General features: G+C 36.3%; 1 protein-coding gene across 6 annotated transcripts in view; it reads right to left on the bottom strand.

Annotated features, from left to right (window-relative positions):
- The window catches only part of PLEKHH2 (pleckstrin homology, MyTH4 and FERM domain containing H2), a 91,972-nt gene that overhangs the window by 48,591 nt on the left and 24,054 nt on the right, over positions 1 to 19,327 (bottom strand). For 3 of the 6 annotated variants that reach the window (XR_012496328.1, XM_074331932.1, XM_074331933.1), the window contains exons 4-13: positions 15,964 to 16,113; positions 14,743 to 14,826; positions 14,061 to 14,142; positions 9,555 to 9,773; positions 6,828 to 7,789; positions 4,122 to 4,197; positions 2,689 to 2,783; positions 1,942 to 2,086; positions 334 to 470; positions 103 to 213 (exon numbers count right to left, since the gene is read on the bottom strand). Coding sequence is in view for 5 of the 6 variants with exons in the window: in XM_074331932.1 (XP_074188033.1) it covers positions 103 to 213; positions 334 to 470; positions 1,942 to 2,086; positions 2,689 to 2,783; positions 4,122 to 4,197; positions 6,828 to 7,789; positions 9,555 to 9,773; positions 14,061 to 14,142; positions 14,743 to 14,826; positions 15,964 to 16,113 (2,061 nt within the window). In the remaining variant the exon portion in view is untranslated. The remainder of the gene's footprint in view (positions 1 to 102; positions 214 to 333; positions 471 to 1,941; positions 2,087 to 2,688; positions 2,784 to 4,121; positions 4,198 to 6,827; positions 7,790 to 9,554; positions 9,774 to 14,060; positions 14,143 to 14,742; positions 14,827 to 15,963; positions 16,114 to 19,327) is intronic. The other 3 variants (XM_019748641.2, XM_074331934.1, XM_019748643.2) reach the window with 3 other exon arrangements.

Below are 19,327 nucleotides of genomic sequence, written 5' to 3'. Positions count from 1 at the left end.
ATGCTTTGCATAATTAATTGCATTACAGGGAAGAAAATCAGTCAGGAGTTTGATTTCTAGTTTGACGAATTCAGTTCTAAATAGTAAGCACTTTCCACTCACCGGAGATTTGTAGTAAAGTAATTCACCACCTTTAAGAACAAACCACCTCCGTTTCCAAGTCTTGACTCTACCACTCATTTTTAATAAATAGCCAGATTTTTCCAGTGGCTCCTAATTAAAAAGAGATTTAAAAAATTATTTAAGTTTCCTTTTGGAGGCTCAAACTAATGGATTCATTAATGTTTGCTTGTTGGTTTGTTTATTTTTTAAAAAACCTGATGCAGTGTTTACATTTTTCCCATTATCACTGGAAGACGAGCAAGTTTTAGGGAGCTTCTGCTCTGGCTGTGAGTATTCTGTGTCTGTGGAGTAAGCATCTGGAGGAATAGCATAATCACTTTCAGAAGCCACAGAAGAGAGAGACACACCTGGATGAACAAAGAAATAAATCAGGTCAATATTTAGTAATTGGGTGGTCCAAAAGCCAGCTGTGAAATCTAAGGAATACAGCTATTCCTATATCATAAACCTTCCCGCACCAGATTTATTCTCATGCTTTTGGCCATGAAGAACTTTTAAAACAGAAAACAGAACTAAAGGGTAAGGACTATCATGCAACTCTCCAAGGACGATTACAAGCATAGTCATTTTTACATATATAAAGTATATGCCATAGTCTCCATGAATGTTCCCAGCCCCAGGGCCAGTGTATTAGGCACTATCCTAGGTGCTAGGAATAGAACAGACAACAAAACAGAAAAATTTCTGCCCTCATGGAACATAGATTTTAATCAGGGGAGATAGACAAAAACCAGGCAGTAAGTGTGTGTGAGAATAACACACAGAGCAGACTGAAGAGAATTTTAAAAATCCAGCGGTTGGAGGAGAGCAAAGGACTGCATGTGGATGGTTGGTCAGGGTAGATCTCAGGGAGAAGGCAGTGTTTGCACAAACCGCTGAAGGTTTTTGGGAGTTAGCCATCTAGACATCTGGGTGAAGGATACCAAGTAGAGGAAACAACCAAGTCGAGGGCAAAGGGCCTGAAATAAAAGCACCCCTGGGATGTTCTAGCAACAGCAGAGTGGCCAGCGCTGAGTAAAGGAGGAGGAAAAAGAAGATAAGGAAAGACATAAAAGTACCATGTAGCACCTTCTCGCCATTATGAGTCCTTGTGGTGTTTTGAGCAAAAGTGTGATATAACTTGATTCTAGCTATTGGGGGTCAAGGTAAGAGCAGAAACCATTGGAAGCCCAAAATACTAAATCTATGAAAGGTGAACAGCTCCAGTTGAAGCTGAGGGATTTGGGAGTGCCTAGGGGTTCCAGGGAACACAGTTTGAAAATCTACAGACATATCATGATGCACTAAAGGCTTTTGTAAATACAGACATCACTTTAGGGTGAAGAGATCTCTTTGTAATCTCTACTTATGCCAAAAAGTTCTTCAAAGTCCACTAAAAACCATAAACATATTCAGAGTAAATTTTTTATTGGTTTCCATCTTACTATCAGACTACCCTCCAAAATTTTCGATGTATTTTCTGCCATTTAGCAGTGGAACAAATTTAGCTGAAATAAGTCTATCCCATAAATTATCCAAAATGCTACACAGGAACTATAAAAGACAAACTTCATGTTAGCCAGGTACCTCATTTTATTCCCATAATAAAGTGATCTCTCTTTTATAGACAAGATAAGGTTAAACAACAAAGAGTCCATGGCTTATCAGGAATCCCAAAGAGCATATAAGTGTCTTAGTCCTGGGCGAATTCTCTTTTCACTGTGGTTTGGAACAAGTACTTTAGATTTTTTTTTTTTTAAATCCTATTATGGAGATGAAATTCCTATTCCATATTCCGAATTATTTGGAGTTGTCTGTATGCCTGAGACTTTCCCTCACCTCGTTTCATGGCTCTGGGGCTGCCTGGCCCACTCCGACTGCGCGTGTCTGACTCGGAAGTCCGGGAGCTTGACCTGGAACTACCTTCTTCCTCTGACCCTGACGAGTCATCCAAGAACGGGCTGCTGCTTATTTGGGTTGCCTTCTAAAGAAAAGTAGAATAGCCTTCCTGTGTACATCTCTAACGTCACTTCTGTCTTTAGATATAGAATGTTTTACCAGACGACATCATACAATAAGATTTTTTTAAAGGAATACAATAACATATTTTGCCATTACCAGTCATGTTGCTAAGTCCCAAATTCAAATTAGCAAGGCACTTGCCAGTTATCAAAGATTCCTAAAAACATAAGGCCGCGAATACCTGACGATACTTATTTTAATTAGGTACTTTGAGCTAGGGAAGGGAACCCAGGCAGTGATAAAAAGATCTTTCTAAAGTAGAAGTTTTCATTACATCATTAATCATATGCTTCCTTTAAACAATTAACAGCCACGGAGGGGGGTTGAGTGTCACACGGGACATAACAAAAATGGACTCAGACCTCTGATAAGAATAAATATCTTCTCCAGATCTTTCCATTTCTTCTCTTTTCATGATATATTAGTGTGCACTTCTAAACCTCCCTCCCTAGAAAGGGAGAATCTGTGTAAAGTGACAAGAATGGAATCTGGAGCTTGAACCAACAGTGTTCTTGATCCATCATGAAGAAAACCACATGTTTAACATTGACAATAATGAGTTACCCCCTTCAAAGTTGTATACACTGGGGTTGTCATATTCTTGTATATCAGAGATGTATAAAGTCCTGATGTGGTATAGGAAAGCACTGCAATTGAATCTGAAACAGAAAACAAAATGACTTGGTAAAAAATATTTTCTAACCAGCACTTGTGTCTTTTTCTTATGAATGTGAATTAACAAAATTTCCAATTAAAAGATAAATGGGATCAATACACAACTATTTGTTACATAGTCTACTTTAAGAATTATGGCATTTGCGGATTTAATTATAGGAGTACACACTCTTCCATGGTTCATTATTTCCTCACGTGTGCTAGTTCCCTAACCAGACTGTAAGCAATTTGGGAGTAAGGATCAGAGCTCTAATTTCTATGGCATCTCCATCCAGCTCAGACTGGGCAGAAATAAGTATAAATACCAACTGACTGGTTCAGTGCACAGTACCCAATGAAGATAGTCTCTGACCACTCATAGTCCTATTATTGATATGGTGTTAAAATATCATCAGCCTTTATCAGGTGTACCTTATATTGAAAGGTTAAATGTAATTTCCCAAATGGTAAGAACATGAGACAGCTGGAAAGAAATAGAACATCAGTGGTTACCTCTGAGATATGAATTAGTGGTAGGATAGGGAAGGGGATAGTAGGATAGGAAAAGGAACCACAGGAAAATTTCTCTTTTTATTCCAGACAGTTCTCTGTTGTTTGGTTTTATTTTTTATAATGGGCATGCCTTGCCACTATAATAATTTCTTAAAGAAGGAAAGGAGGAATGCATTTTAAACTCTGGGAAAAGAGGACATAGAGACCAATGATTTTACTTTAAACAGCTGAAACGCCGTAGTTTCTTTGCTTTAGCATTTTTCAGGTAAAAACATAATGAAGTACTCTCTATGTGAGAGTTGAATGTATATGTGCCCCTATACTGAGTAACATGAATTTCAAGTTAAAAATATAAATCAGCAATCCTAGAAATAATTTTCTAAAAGTTTACATAATTCTATTTATTCCAATTACTTTAGATATTTAGGAAGTTCCTGGCTAGTGAAATGGCAGTACAAAATCACTTATTTTTTAAAAACATTTTTATTGTAGTAAAAAAACCCACATAACATAAAATTTACCATCTTAACCATTTTTAAGTGCACAGTTCGGTTAGTGTTAAATATATTCACAGGGTTGTGAATCAGATCTCCAGAACTTTTCTTACCATGCAAATCTGAAACTGTATGCCCCTTAAACAACTACTCCCTTTTCACCGCTTCCCCCAGCCACTAGTAACCACCATTCTACTTTTTGTTTCTAAGAATTTGACTACTTTAGATACCTCATATAAGTGGAATCATACAGTATTTGTGTTTCTGTGACTGCTTATTTCACTTAGCATAATGTCCTCAAGGTTCATCTATATTGTAGCATGCAAATTCACTTACTTTTATTAACATTCTCCATATTGAAGGCTTCAGACATTCGAATGCCTGATTTGGCTACAGCATAAATTCTGCTTTCCTAATGTAAAAAAAAGATTTAAACTGGATATTTAAAGCAAAGAATGATTACTTTCAATACACATGTTTTTCATTTGTTCTTCACTTAATATTCACTAGAATACAACATTATTATAAAACTGTCAACTAAAATATGCCACTGAATAGCACTGCACAAGTTTTTTCCATCCATTAGTCATTCCATTATTTACTTTTGTTCCCAAATTTTTGCTTAGTATTTTAAATTTTTTAAAGAAATAGGAAAAAAAGTAAGGGAAAGTTTATTCACAATCACTGACTATACATACACACCACCTTTATTAGTCTACCATTCTAGAATATGTTTGAAGAAAAGAGAAATAAAAAACTTAGTGTCAGAAATCACAGAGAGAGGAGCATTAAATTGCTATCACTCATATTTCAATGAAGTAGAAGAAATACCTGAGGTCAATTTGAGAATTGCAATAATATTTATAATAATTATCTTGTTCCAAAAGTAGGCTGTTATTTTGCTTCCTCTTCCTCTCTAAAAGAGATCTCTGAAATGAGTACTAAAAAGGCTATCAGGCCTTCCCCCTACGAGAAAAGGGACTCCAGATTGTTCTAATGCACAGATCACCATGTCCTGAACTTTGTAATGCATTTAATCTGGACGCAGGTGTCTGGACCAGGGCACATGGACAACTGAGGCAGTCCTGTTCAGGACTGTGCTAGCCAGTGGCCTGTGAGGTAATGGGCATGAGGTCTCTAACTACCTGAACCATTTTAGATGGAAGAGTGTCTGACAATGATTCAGATGCAGTTTCTTTGATAGTGTGATTGTGAGATACACTCAAGAGAGACATACAGCAGAGTGTGCAGAACAGAAAAACATACGAAAATAAGGCAGTAAGCAGGAGTTGTGAGGCAGTTAGAAGCCATGAGAGAGTGGAGGAGAGTACTTAGCAGTAGCGAGAGAAGCAGAGAGTCGCTGGAGACAGGTGAGGAAGACAAGCTGAGCCCCTGGACCAGGGCCAATGGGTGTCACCTGTTTTGAAAGAGCTGAATCATCACATGTCATCCCACTAGAGTGATTATTGTATTTTGAGTGATATTCAAGTTCAATAAAGACAGACTATGTCTTAAACTCTTAAAAATCCTTAAAATAAACTCTCATAAATTGAGGTAACTCAAATACATCTCTTTTCCTTGAAACCTGAAAATACCCAATAAACAGAAATAAAACCTCAAACTTGGCCAGTCTGCTAAAAGGTTTTCGAAAAGCAATAGTAGTTTTTCAGGACTGAATAGCTTCAGAAGATGAGGAGAAACGAGAAAGGCAAAAAAGTAGTAAAATGGTTTGCCAACTAAAACAAACTTAAAAGCATACCCTAAATCTTTGAAAATCTCAACATAATAAAAGAAGCAAAAATTTCAACTCCTCGCTGCCTAAAGGGTAACATAATTGGAATTCCAGAGGTTCGCATGCCAGTAACATCCACTTTTAAAAAAATATCCAGAATTTAGTAATAAACTGTGGACGGTTTCATGTGGACACTGCAAGAAAATACTCTTCTGAAAGTAAATAAGAGCAGACACGTCTTAAGGTCTGAATTTATACTAGGAAAATATGGTTGCCTTACTTTGCTTAAAATTGCATTGGTCTCTAAATAAAAATAATAATAGCAGAAGATGATCCTGAAAACCAAAAAATCCTGCAACCCAAATGTTTCTCTGGAGGCCAAAGGTTAAATTATGTCAATATGTGAAGGAAAACTTAAATCTACAAAACAGATTATTCCACTATTCCACTTGGTTTCAAATACAGGAAGATTTTTTTTTTTTTTTTAAATCTTGTGATTCCTAAGAAGAATCACAAAATTGATGGGGTAATTATTGTACTAATGGTTAATGTTTCAATGGAAGAAATTTCAATCTATTCTGGATATATACGAAAATGCATTCAGTTAAAACAGTGGAGTTATAAGCTCATCAAGAGTAAAATTAAATTTCTCTTAAAGCCAATCAAGTAAATGATTGAGTTGAAAAAAACCAATGACCTACCAGAGTTAAGTGTCCTGGTCAAGAATTCACCCGAAAGTATTACACAGTTAGGAGGAACCTTTCTTCCCCACTCCTGATGTTTCCTTCCACATGGAGGGAGCTCCAGTTATTGAACACTCCCGATCGCTCTCCAACCATTCACTCTCTCCTCCCCAAGGTGGAAGAGTGGCTTAATGTGATTGGTAAGCTTAGAAGGAGAAACTGGACATGCAGAGCTCAGCATCTTCCTTTGTCCTTTCTCTTGACAAGTAGCTGCATGCAGGAAACAACCATTTATTTTTCCTCTAGGTTGTACATTTTAGAGGGTTAGGGACTCACCGACAGAAACCTGTGGTGGTCCAGTGCTACCTGTGTATGCCACCAATTCTCTAAAATCAGTTTTATCAGTAATAACAATAATATTTTGATCTCTCATCTGTCTTATCCTTGTCTTATTTCTCAATTGATTCAGAACTCAGTGGGAAAGAGAAGGGGAAATTCTGAAAACTGGGCATTGTCAGAACAAAGCTGGATTTGAAAAGAAACAGGAAAAGAAGTAAAGTAAAACCTGAAAATGAGTGTTTAGCAAAAAACTAGTATGCATGTATCGCACACAGCAATATAATTTACCCAGGAGGGAAAACGGTGCAGCGGAGGAGTTGGAGGTTTGCTACATGCCGCCTTCTTTGCTGAGTCACAGGTTTCCTGGTCGTCTGAACACGGGGATTCCAGAGAGTCATAGGAGAACAATCCATCATCACAACTGGTGTCCATATTCTCCAAAATTTCTGTACTGTCGCCATCAACTAGATCAAGATCTGTTTCCTGAGGTCTCAGTGGTCGGATCATGCTGATGGCATTTCTGTTTGTACCAAACATCCTATCGGAACTTAACTGTGGCTGGCTTAAGTGTCTTTTGGCCAGGGCTACACTTATACTGAAAACATTAGGAATCCTTAACTTTGGGGGTGGCAGGTTTGATGAAGGCACTAGTTGTGTTCCTTTTCCAGGGAGTAGGTTCGGATGCTTTGGCGTCAAAGCTGGGGTCAAAATAGGGCTTGGGGTGTTGGCCTCACTCGATGAAGATGAATAATCCAGTCTCTGAGACTGAAATTTTTTATTCAGTTCATCTGAGGAACTATCATGCTCCTTTTTCCTTGATTCACAGTTTCCCTTTCCGAGAGGACTATTCTGAGCTTTCCATTGTGCTTCCTGTTGCCAAGAATACAACTTCTTGTGCTCTGGTCTCTTGATGCCAAAAGTCTCTTCTTCAAATATAGAACTGCTGTCGTCAGATGCTGTCAAATACGTCTCACTGCCCATTCTGCTACACTGGACCCCTTCCTCTGAGGTGTGACTTGAAAGGGTGGACGTATACCTGGACTTGGATCTTCCTTTGCTCCCGTCTTCCTCATCAGAGCTCCAGTCACTCACCGGAGCCCCAGAATTCTGGGATATGCCACCATCTGTTACACAGCTTGTTCTTGTTTTCTGATTCTGGTCTGAGACACAAGGGGTTTGACACAACATTCTCTGACCTTGGTGGTTTCCTTGAATTTGGTTATCGACAGACTTTTCTGGAATTTCCATTTCTAGAAAAGCATACATCATAGTGGCATGTTGCCTTTAATAATATAATCTTTCTGTACATTTAGCTTTATGTAACTACATTGTGAAAACTGGAATTTTCGTAAGAATAGTTAATTTACATTATCTTTTTGTAGTTGTATGTCTTTTTTAAACCCAACTTTGGTAACTATAAACATTATGTAAAACATGGAGACCTAACACTTCAATAGAATAGTATCAAAATTAAACTGCTTTTTACAAATAAATATATTGGGGGAAAAAAATGACAATAGTCTAAAGAGACATAATAAAAGAAGCCAAATGTGAAAACGGGCAATGCTGACTATCAAAGAAAGCAGCTACTAAAAAAAAAGAACATTAATTCTATTTTAGAAGCAAAGAAAATGACAATCTTCTTTCAACTAAATTTCAAAATTATCATAAGTAAATGTAAACATAAATATAAAGCTATAGTTAAAAAACAAACTTTGTTCACAAACTTCAATACTTGAAAAATGCAAAACCACTGAGAAAACAGAAAAGCTTTCTTTTCTCTACTTTTGGTTTAATCATAACTACAAAATGTGTTTATATAATAAGAATAACTTTCTTTTAAAAATGTCTAGATATGGCTTATTTTTGTTTATAACATAATTAACAGAATAAACCATTGGTTGCAGAAACAGTGAACTAAAAATTCAGATTGAAGAGTACAAAAGGAACTTTGAAAACATAAAAACATAGATATGATCTTCATAACTAAGAAAGCAGAGACTAAACAAACTCTACAATTTGGTATCAGGCAATTTGGTAAATTTGCAAATGAGCAAGAACTTCAGTACAGGCAACCTCAGCTGTACTGTTATACTCAACTGACTGCTAAAAAGTGAGAAGGGAATTAAAATGACTTCTCATTAAAAAAAAAAAATGCAAGTAACAGCATAAAAGGGAGTAGCAAAGGAGCCTTCTGATTGGAAAAACATTATGTAGTTTTCAGAATTTCATAATCAAGCATAGACTTTTAGGGCTATAATTTTTCTCCTTTGGAGGAAGGAATCGGGAACTGAAAAGAGAGAAGATACAAAATTGAGCCTCAATAAAATACTTGGGAGAGGTCATACTATGTGGCAAAGCCAGCAACTGCACAACAAAGCAAAATTTAGAGGGGCCTTAAGACTAAAAGAAGGGTAGAAATCTGGACACGGGTCCAGGGTTTGAACATCTAGGTAAATATTTTCCTCTATGAAGCAATAAAGGGAAAATCAAAGCAGTTATGAAATTGTCCCCTAGTGTTCTTTTTCTTTATCGGTTTTCAATGTTATATTTAATATTAGGTAATTTTTAATATTTTAAGTAAATAATAGAAAGTTCATAATTCTAATCTGAAACACTAAAGTTAAAACAATTACCTTGTAGGTACAACTATAAACTTTTAATTGTACATATCACTGCTACCTAATTCAGGAAAAAGTACTGAGAGAGGAAATCAGTTTCTCCTCTGTATCACTGGCAAAGACTCTCATAAAACATACAAAAATAACTAGATACAGAAAGTGAAATGCTATATTACTCTTTAGAAATATTCTCGTAAGACATGAAGTTGCAAGAAAAAAAAATAAGGAACCTAGGATGAACCATCCAGATAGATTTTGTATATTTACCCTTTTGAGTGATGGAAGAATAAAAAATTTTAAAAAAGGAAAATTAAGCTACATACGGATTAATCGTAGCAAATGGCTTTTTCCTTTTAAAAAAATGTCAAAGCAAATTCTTGTAGTCCATAAATACCTTCTGTGTCTTTTCCTTCAGTGAACTCAGGTTCTTTAGATGGTATCTTGCTCATTTCCTCAGATTTTACTACTTGAGGAGGGCTCCTTGCTCGAGATAGAAAACAGCCAAAGGTCAAGCTGCTGAGGCGCTGGCCTTCTGAAAGCTTTGGTGTGGAAACACTGCATGATTTCTTCCCTTGAACTTCTGCAAGATCATTAATCAAGGTTTGAAGTTTTCCTAAAAGTTTGTTACACACAGAACCAAAGCACATAAAAACTTGGACAAATCACTCCTTATTCCAGAAAGAAAGCCTGAAAATCCTAAAGGTCATCATTTTTTTTCTACTATTCAATTTATTTAAACTAAAAAAACAAAACAATTCACCTATCCACGACCTGTTGCAACCAGTAATCTGTTCTCTATATCTATGAACTTGGTTTTTAAATTTTATTTATTTTTAGATTCCACATATGAGATCATATGGTATTTGTTTTCCTCTGTCTGACTTACTTCACTTAGCATAATGCCCTCGAGGTCCATCCATGTTGTTGCAAATGTCAAGATTTCATTCTTTTTTATGGCTGAATAATATTCCACATATATACCATAACTTCCTTATCTCTTCACCCATTGATGGACATTTAAATTGTTTCCACATCTAGGCTATTGTAAATGCTGCAATGAACATGGGGGTGCATATTTCTTTTTGAATTAGTATTTTTATTTTCTTCAGATAAATACCCAGAAGAAATATGCTGGATCATATTTTTAATTTTTTGAGGACCCTCCATACTCTTTTCCACAGGAGCTGAACCAATTTACATTCCCACCAACAGTGCACACAAGGGTTCTCTTTTCTCCACATCCTCGCTAATACTTACATCTTGACTTTTGGATAATAGCCTGACAGATGTGAGGTAATATCTCATGGTTTTGATTTGCATCCCCCTGATGATTAGTGTGATATTGAGCATCTTTTCATGTACCTGTTGGTCATTTGTATGTCTTCCTTGGGAAAATATCTATTCAGATCCTCTGCCCATTTTTTAATCAGATTGTTTACTTTTTTGCTATTGAGTTGTATGAGTTCTTTATATATTTTGAATTTTAGCCCTTTATCAGATACTTGATTTGCAAATACTTTCTCCCATTCAGTAGGTTTCTTTTTCTTTTTGTTAATGGTTTCCCTTGCTGTACAGAAGCTTTTTAGTTTGATGTAGTCCCACTTGTTTATTTTTGCTTTTGTTACTTTTGCTTTTGGTGTCAGATTCAAAAAATCATTGCCAAGACCTATGTCAAGGACCTTACATAAATAAAGTTCATATTTATGCATGTATAGTAACATGGAATCCTCACTGTCTAGCATGGCAGGCCAATGTTTAAAATCTGGTTATGTTTTTTGAATGTTCAAAATATTTTTAACTGTAGAGTGAAAAAAATCTAATCCCTTTAAAAGTAGTTAGTTCTCACACAAAAACAAACTCAAACAAATTTAAAAAAAAACAACACATTATAAACAACTGGAAAGTTACAGCTTCTTGCAAAATCAAGGATTGGTAAAAACCAGTCAAGCACTGGTAAAATTTGATTGTGTGGGAGTAAGGTTCTGGTTGTTAAGACAACCAAAGAAAATTTAGATCATCATTGGAGCAAATATCACATGATCACATAACAATGTTTGCTTTTTCAGTTTTCAGTATGCTTTTCATAAGAAAGCAGATGGAGGGGCTTGGTCTATGGTGACCACAGTATGGAGAGCCTTAACCACTTCTTAATCACTTCAGAGAAAAAAAGGAGGGAACGGCAGCGTCTAGATAGAGGATTTAAAAAGTTAGTGGAGTGTTTATGCAAGTACCGAATCATAGGTTTAATTCATCTTCTAGGACTTGTAACATTGCTGCTTATAAGATCAATACCATGGAGATCCCAGTGATAGAAAGGAAAGTTTTCAAGCAAATTAAATTCTTAACCCTGGGAGAGCACCAAAGGGTTAAATAGCAACTGATAATTATGTATGATAGAAGAAAAAAAATCTTTATATAGTGTATACTTTCAGATGTATGTTTTATGATTTCCATGTTGATTATCTCTCACAGAACTAATTCACAATAGTTTAATAATTACGTACATGCATATATATTTTTAAAGGACAGATGACCCTGGAACAACAGGGGTTTGAAGGACACGGGTCCATTTATATGTGGAATTTTTTCAGTAAATACCCGTATTGTTTTCCATCCGTGGTTGGGAGTCCTTGGATGCAGAGGGCCGACTGTATTCATTGATCTACCATTTCACATAGGGAACTTGAGTATCTGCAGATCTGGGTATCCGCACAGGGTCCTGGAACCAATCCCCCATGGATACTAAGGGACAACCTAAGTGTGGGGGTAGTCAAAAGTTATATGTGAATTTTTGACAGTGCAGGAGTCAGTACCCCTAACCCATGCAGATGTTCAAGAACAAACTGTACTACATTACAGCTACATATATGATTATCTATTTTTCTCCAGTCCAAGCCTAGGTTCCCAGGATCAATACCCCTTAGTATATATGACCTAAGAGACTGCCAATGAAAACTAGAACTGCAAGCTAAGAATATCAGGGAAAATAGCCTTTTCAGAGTGGGTTAAGTACATCCAGTCTATTCCAATGAGGGTAAACATCAGAGTGACCTGAAACTTTAATTCTAAATATGAAATTCTGGATAAACTATAGGAACACCTGTTTTTCATCATATAGGTGGAGGAAATGTGTGATGTAAGAAATGTGTTTTGGTCTTCATCCATGGTTCCTAGCACACAGCTTCTAAAACCTTTGGAATTTCCTAACTAAGAGCCATAAAGGTGTCTTTTGTTTCCATAACAAGCCCTTTAAACCAAATCTGAGTTTATGTTAATGAGGAGACTTTTAGAAAGCTGCTAGATAGCCTCAGGATGAGGGCTGATTGCCAGGGAACCAACCAAGTGATCAGAGGGTTGGAAATTTCAGGCTTACCCTCTACCTGCTACCCCTGACCCCAGGGAAAGGGAAAAGGACTGGTGCTGAATTAATCACCAAAGGCCAATGATTTAATCAAATAATCATGTCTGTATAGTGAAGCCTCCATAAAAACCCAAAAGGATGGGGTTCAGGGAGCTTCCAGGTTGGTGAACACTTGGAGGTCTCAATCAGAGTGGACATGGAAGTCCTGTGCCCCTTTTCCTATACGTTGCCCTACAGGTCTCTTCCATTTGGCTGTTCCTGAATTGTATCCTTTGTAATAAACCAGTAATCTAGTAAGTAAACTTTTGGCCTGTGTTCTGTGAGACGCTCTAGCAAATTATCAAACCCGAGGAGAGGGGCATGGGAACCTCCAATTTAGAACCAGTTGGGCAGAAGCAGGAGTGACAATCTGTACTTGGGACTGTGTCTTAAGTAGGGGGATAGGATAATTTTGTGGGACTGAGCTCTTAGTCTGTGGAATCTGACGCTAATGCCACGTAGGTAAATGTCAGAATTGAGTTAAATTTGTAGGAAAGCCAGTTGGTGTCCTCTAAAATACGAAAAATTGCTTGGTGTGGGAAAAACGCCCCACATCTGGTGTCAGAAGCATTGAGTAGCACAGAGGACTTTTTTCCCTTTACAAAATGATGGCAATGAGTACTATGATGCGGTAGACAAGATAATTTCGTGTTCTATAATCAACAAACCCCCACGAAACCAGGAAGGCACTATAACAATCACCATTTTACTGATTTTAAAAAAAAAATTCTGGAGTTTTAACACAGTTATTAAATTGCAGTGCATTAAGAAGGACTTCAAAGCCCATGCCAGTATTCTTCCATTGCATTCTGCAAAACCCAGGGCTTTGTGAAAAAGTCCTAGAGGCGGGCTGAAGAGGCATGAGTGAGGCCAAGTCTGCAGCATTCTGGACCCAAAATTGCTTTTACCTGTTTTATCTCTTGAGATTCTACAGAAAAAAAATATTTTAAGAGAGGTTCTCTTGCTTAATATGTATGAAAACCACTGTTCTAGGATATTGGTCTACTAATCCCACTGGTTCCCCTCCTCTTCAGCTTCATGTTACACTTGAGTGGCTATAGCCAGAATAGCGTATTAAGTAAACTTCTATCTCTAACTCTGCCACCCATCTCGGCGTGGAAGTTGAAAAGAAAGTAACCCTAAGCATTGGGAAATGCAAAGGATTTATGCATATTGTAAAAATCTGCTCTACATAGTCAGGTTGTGAGAGTTTCAATCACTGTTGATCACCATGACACAAGTGAACACAGAAAATAACATGACTAATATTTTTAAGCAGACCTGAAATTAAACATTGAAATCAGCATTACCCCCTTTGTGTTATTCGCTGTCTACCTGTGCTAACAGGGACATGCAGTTATTTAAATTTAAATCAATTCAAATGCAATAAAATGTAAAAGCCAGTCCTTAGTTGTGCTAGTCATGTTTCAAGTGCTCAGTAGTGAAATTCTACATAGCCAAATAAATTCAATTAAGCTATCTCAGTCAAAGTACTCATACCTTGTAGTTTTGACTGTATTGTTCTTATCTCTTCAGTTTGGTTTTGGTTGATCAAACGAAGATTCTGATTCTCCAATTCCAGCTAAAAGAACATAATGGTATTCTTCTATACAGGAATAATACTTTTAAAATATATTAGTAAAGTATAATATTTAGAAAGTGTTAATACTTAATCACACATAAGCATAATACAAAAGAACTGATAAGCAAATATCATATGAATCAAAATAGGTTATCAACCTAGATAATTATGGCTTCAATGTGCATTTTTTCCAGAACTAAGAGTTTTAAATGTTTTTACCCACTATGCCTTTTCACTATAAAATTATTTTAAACCACATTATTTCAACATTTAATCTGCCATATAAACTAAACAATGTATACTTCTCAGATATTGAACACATAATTTTATGATATACATATATGTTCTATAGTTATCTAATTAGAACTAAAATTATCTAACTAGAAAGCGGCTACTTACACTGATTACCATGAGCCTATCAGTATTTTTCATGTTAAAAATACATCGAACATTAAAAGCTAACTATCTCATGTTTACCAAGAGACAGCAGCACCACCAACTGATCAGAATTTTGTTTCACTCAACTAATTATATACGCTGATGACTTATCTATTTAAAAGAAGTAAAAGTACAGAAAAGGCAAAATATAGCGATAAATACCTCATTTAACTTAACTGTTACCCATTCTTTGATCTTAGCTGCTTTTTCTTCTATTATTTTAGCTTCTTGTATCCTTATTTGTTTCTGAAATAACATTAGCAATTTGTTTAGTTCAAATATAAGCTCACTGGTCTGGAACTGTTACATCATAAATTAAAAAGGCAAATCCACTCAACTTGTTTCCAAGTTAATACTTCTACCTTCAAATCACCAAATAGAGGGGAAAATGAGAACTGCCCCGCAGATACCATAAACCATAAAGGCATATACAAATATTACTAGTTTTAACAATTGCTATTCTCTTTCTCTGAAAGATCATATACTGAAATCAATCCCCTGAGCTAATCAAAAAAGTAAACCATTTCTGGAAATGGTCTAGGGTTTATAACAGTGGGGGGGGGGGGGTCAACCAGGTTATGGAGAAGAGAATCAGAATCTCCTCTGGGACATGGCTTGGTTTCTTCTCAAACTCTAGCTTTTAAAGATTCAGAAAAAATGTAGATTGAAAACCTCTAGCTCGCATTTACCAACTTTAAAATCTGGTTATGGTCACAAAACTACTGAGAATGTGACTATCGTAAAAATCACAGCCGGTGGGGGCTAGGGGTGATGAAAAGCTTAAAACCACAGATCTAATAAAATACTGATTCCTACAGAAATAAAACTACTGAAAATAAACAATTTAACATATTTAACAATTTCATAGTGGCCATATGTAAGCAATGGTGAATGACGATTTAAGTAAATAACCCTAATGCAGTATTTTTCCTAATAAAATTTACAGCAAACTAAATACTTGATCTCAATAAAGCAGTTTTGAAACAATGCACACATTTCTAAGCAGACAGATTAGCATCAAACATATATTTAAGATATAATGTTCCATCGACATTTCCAACACCCTAACAATCTAAAGCAAAGATTTATCTCAAACATTTTAGAGACAGAAATGTCTGCCAATAACCAAGTGTTTTCAAGTGATAAAGAGCATTGTCACATGTAAATAAGGGTTAGTGCCTTGGAATCACCCAAGACTTAAAGGTGAAAGCCATTTTACATGCATCTTTCGCCAATAAATGTGATGTGATCCAATGGGTTGACCAAATAAGTAAGATTTCTGATCAAAACTTAGAAGTTTAGGCTCGTTGTTTTTAATCTTTGTGATTATGCATAAATAAATGAACATATTTAGAACTGTTTGATGATCAAATTCTTCCTAACCTGCTCTTCAAGTTGCAGTTCCAAGTTTTGGATGATGTCATCTTTTTCCTGTATTAGGGTCTCCAGATCTTGACACTTTTTATACAACCTCGTCTCTGATTCACTGGTTTGAATATTAGCTGCTTTTAATTTCTCTTCCATAACTTGTACCTAAATTCAGAGAATAAAATATTAAAATTATGCCTGTACTTAATTCATCATAGTATTATTTACAATTTTATTTAACATGAAATAGGTTCCTAAAACGTATCATTATGAAAGGAAAATATTGAACAGCACATTTTAATGTATTTAACAATTATAAAGTCTGCACATTATTTTTCCAAGTGATGTTACCAACAGGGGACACAACAGAGTCGTAGAATATTGCTATCATATAAAGTAATGTACATGTTTAGCAGAGCAATAATAATATGCAAAGTATTTCATACACGTATAGAATCAGAAAGTTTCCAGCCCTAACTTTTTCATGTTTTAAACTAAATAGGAGTATAAAGTAAGGAAGGTGAGTGGTGAGATAAGACTCAAATTGGATGACCTAGTATAATAACATATTTGGGGGTGGGGATGAATTTAGATGAAAAAGAAACACATATGCCATGGAAAACAAAAGGAAAATAAAAGAACCGTAAGCCCCAATGATGGAATCATAAAAAATAAAAAAGTATGACTATCAAGACATAGGTAGGAGAATATATTCAGTGAGGGTTTATTGATTCAATAATTTAATAAATATTCAATGAATACCTGCCAAGTGCCAGGACTGTTCCAGGTCCTGGGAAGACATCAGTGAATAAAACAGACCCACAATCTCTACCTGCGTTGAAATTAATGTCTAATGGGTTAGAGAGATCACAAGTATAATAAAGATGTAAAAATCATATAGTACGTTGCACAAGATGATAAGGGTAATGGGGAAAAATACAGCAAGATAAAAGTGTGCTTGGGGGTTGAATAGTGCATCAAATTTAATATCTAAGATATATTGGCTCTGCTTGGTTTTCTGTAAAACGCATTTGGCATATGAAATCTTAGGGATGTGTAAGTGTTAATGATAGTAAGAAAGAAAATAAAGTACTGGGCACTCTATATAATATTAAGACTTGTATTGTATATACTCCAAATAGGTAAAATGTAATTTTTAGCAATGTTTCAGATTATAGGGGCAAAAAGGAAGAATGTGTAAAAGCATTTAAGAAATTAAAGATTATAGTTACAATGAAAAATCTTAAACTATCAAAAACACCTTTGAAAAATCACAATAAGTCCTTACTTAACGTTTAAAAATACTTAATGAGGGCTTTAAAGAGGATGATGTTAAGGTTAGTTTGGTTTTGCTCTTTTAACCATGAATACAAGGTTTCATCTGTGGGTTCACTGTATAACTATAAATTCAATTCAGGGGCCAAAAGTGCCCTATTTAAATACCACCCACATGGCTGAAAACTATGAAAATAAAAGATCATACATAAGAGAAAACGGATTCCACTATCCAAATGATAACTTTAGGAGTTTGATTTTTAAACATAATATAGCAGGCTTTCTGCAGGAACTGCAGATCCAGAGGTCAAGGACAAAGGTCTACATTAGAGAGAGATGCTGCCATGAAAAACAGCTGGAGCAGGACACAGAGCTGGACAGTCAATACCAAGAATCAATCCTAAGATGGTACAGCCAGTTCCACACAGGGCATTCTGTGGCTTTTGAAGCAGAGAGAGAAGAGCAGACATCAAGCCCAAAAATGGTAGTTCTCCTCTGAGAATACAGTAATAGATGAAGGGGAGCAAAATATATCACCCCAAAATATGCGACTTTGGCATATAGATGATTTGAATTCAAGTTACTTGAGAAACAGCCAGTGCAAGAAGGACACCCGACCCTTCTTTGTCCCCTAAAAGCAGGAAATAAATCTCCAATATGGAAGGTACCCTGCTTGTATAAGAAACCCTTCTTCAGGCATCCTTATCACTAGAATAAGGAATTCAGGGCTGAGAAGGCTGTATAAACAAATCTTATTTCTTCAATAATCTAGTGAAGCCCAAACCCCTTTGTCTTGTCAATTTTTCACAAATGTATTATTTCCTTGTCTAAAAGGTATAAAATCCACCTGCTTTGGTCACTTCTTTGAGTCTCCTATTTTTATGGTGCTCCCATACGTAGAAAATTACATTTGTTTTTCTCCTGTTAATCTGTCTTACGTCAATTTAATTATTATACCAGCCAAAGAACCTAGAAGGGAAAACATTTTTTCACCTCTATAAACCTCAGGAAAATCAAGAATAACAGAATAAGAATAGAAATAAATATTACCAAACCCTACACCTACAACCTCCTTTTATTAAGTCAGACATGAAAGGCTGCCACATAAAGCTGTGCTATTATTGCTTAGAAAAGGTCTATGATGCTGAGACACTGTGATTTGGGAGTAGTCTTCTTCCCTGAAAAACGTATTCAATTTGAAAGGTGTTCTCGTCTTATGAATGCATGCCACAGTCAGAGCTCCTCGGATCATCTTTGCCACGTGCAACTGTTTGAATCGACAATTACTTTTGGATAACCACTTTCCTAAGCAAGAAAAAATACTGGCAAAAATGGCAGAGTCTCTTAGGGAGAGTGATCACAAAGTAGTTACAGGCAACCTACTTGCCAACTGGTCCTGTGAGGACCAAGTTCCACAGGATTCACCAGCCTTCCTTGGTAATTGGTATGAACAAGAAGTCTACATAAAAGGTAAAAGGCCTATAGAAAAACCAAGCAGCCTTTTAAAATACCTTACCACAAGTCCATGAAAAATAGCCCAGTTCTTTCTCAATTCATTAACCTGAACCATATAGGAATTTTAACTACTCAAAGACTGGCCAATAACAAACATATATGAATTCAAATTGGTTGTTAAAGAAACTCTTGCCATTTCCGATACGTGGCTATCCTCCAGCGAGGACTACTTCACGCTTTTAGGCCACCTTTCCCCTTTACTTCCAGGAGAGCCCCTGGTTGCATCCACCTACCTCAGCACACTCCTCAGCCACTTCTCCAAAGCTTTTGTGGAGTCTAAGGTTCCTAAGCTATTGCACAGTAAAGGGTTAACTGAGCAGATGGGGTGTTCACACCTTTTCCAAAGAAAGGATGGGCCCTTGACTGGCTCCTGGGAAATAACCTCTGAGCCCTTCAAATATCCTGCCTGATAAGACTGTCCTTATGTACCTGAGATATTGGGCCACACCAGATAACAATTCAGTTGATGGTAGGTGCCTTCTTTCTTCATTCATTAGGCTAGGACCTGGGGTCCTAGGCCATGCTGTATCACTTTGACCTCTGGAGGGGCCTGGAGACTGAGTAGCTAAGGTCAGTCACATGTGTATTC

Source organism: Rhinolophus sinicus, linkage group LG05, assembly GCF_036562045.2.
Source record: "Rhinolophus sinicus isolate RSC01 linkage group LG05, ASM3656204v1, whole genome shotgun sequence".
Classification (NCBI taxonomy): domain Eukaryota; kingdom Metazoa; phylum Chordata; class Mammalia; order Chiroptera; family Rhinolophidae; genus Rhinolophus; species Rhinolophus sinicus.
This window is presented reverse-complemented; position numbering and strand designations above follow the sequence as displayed.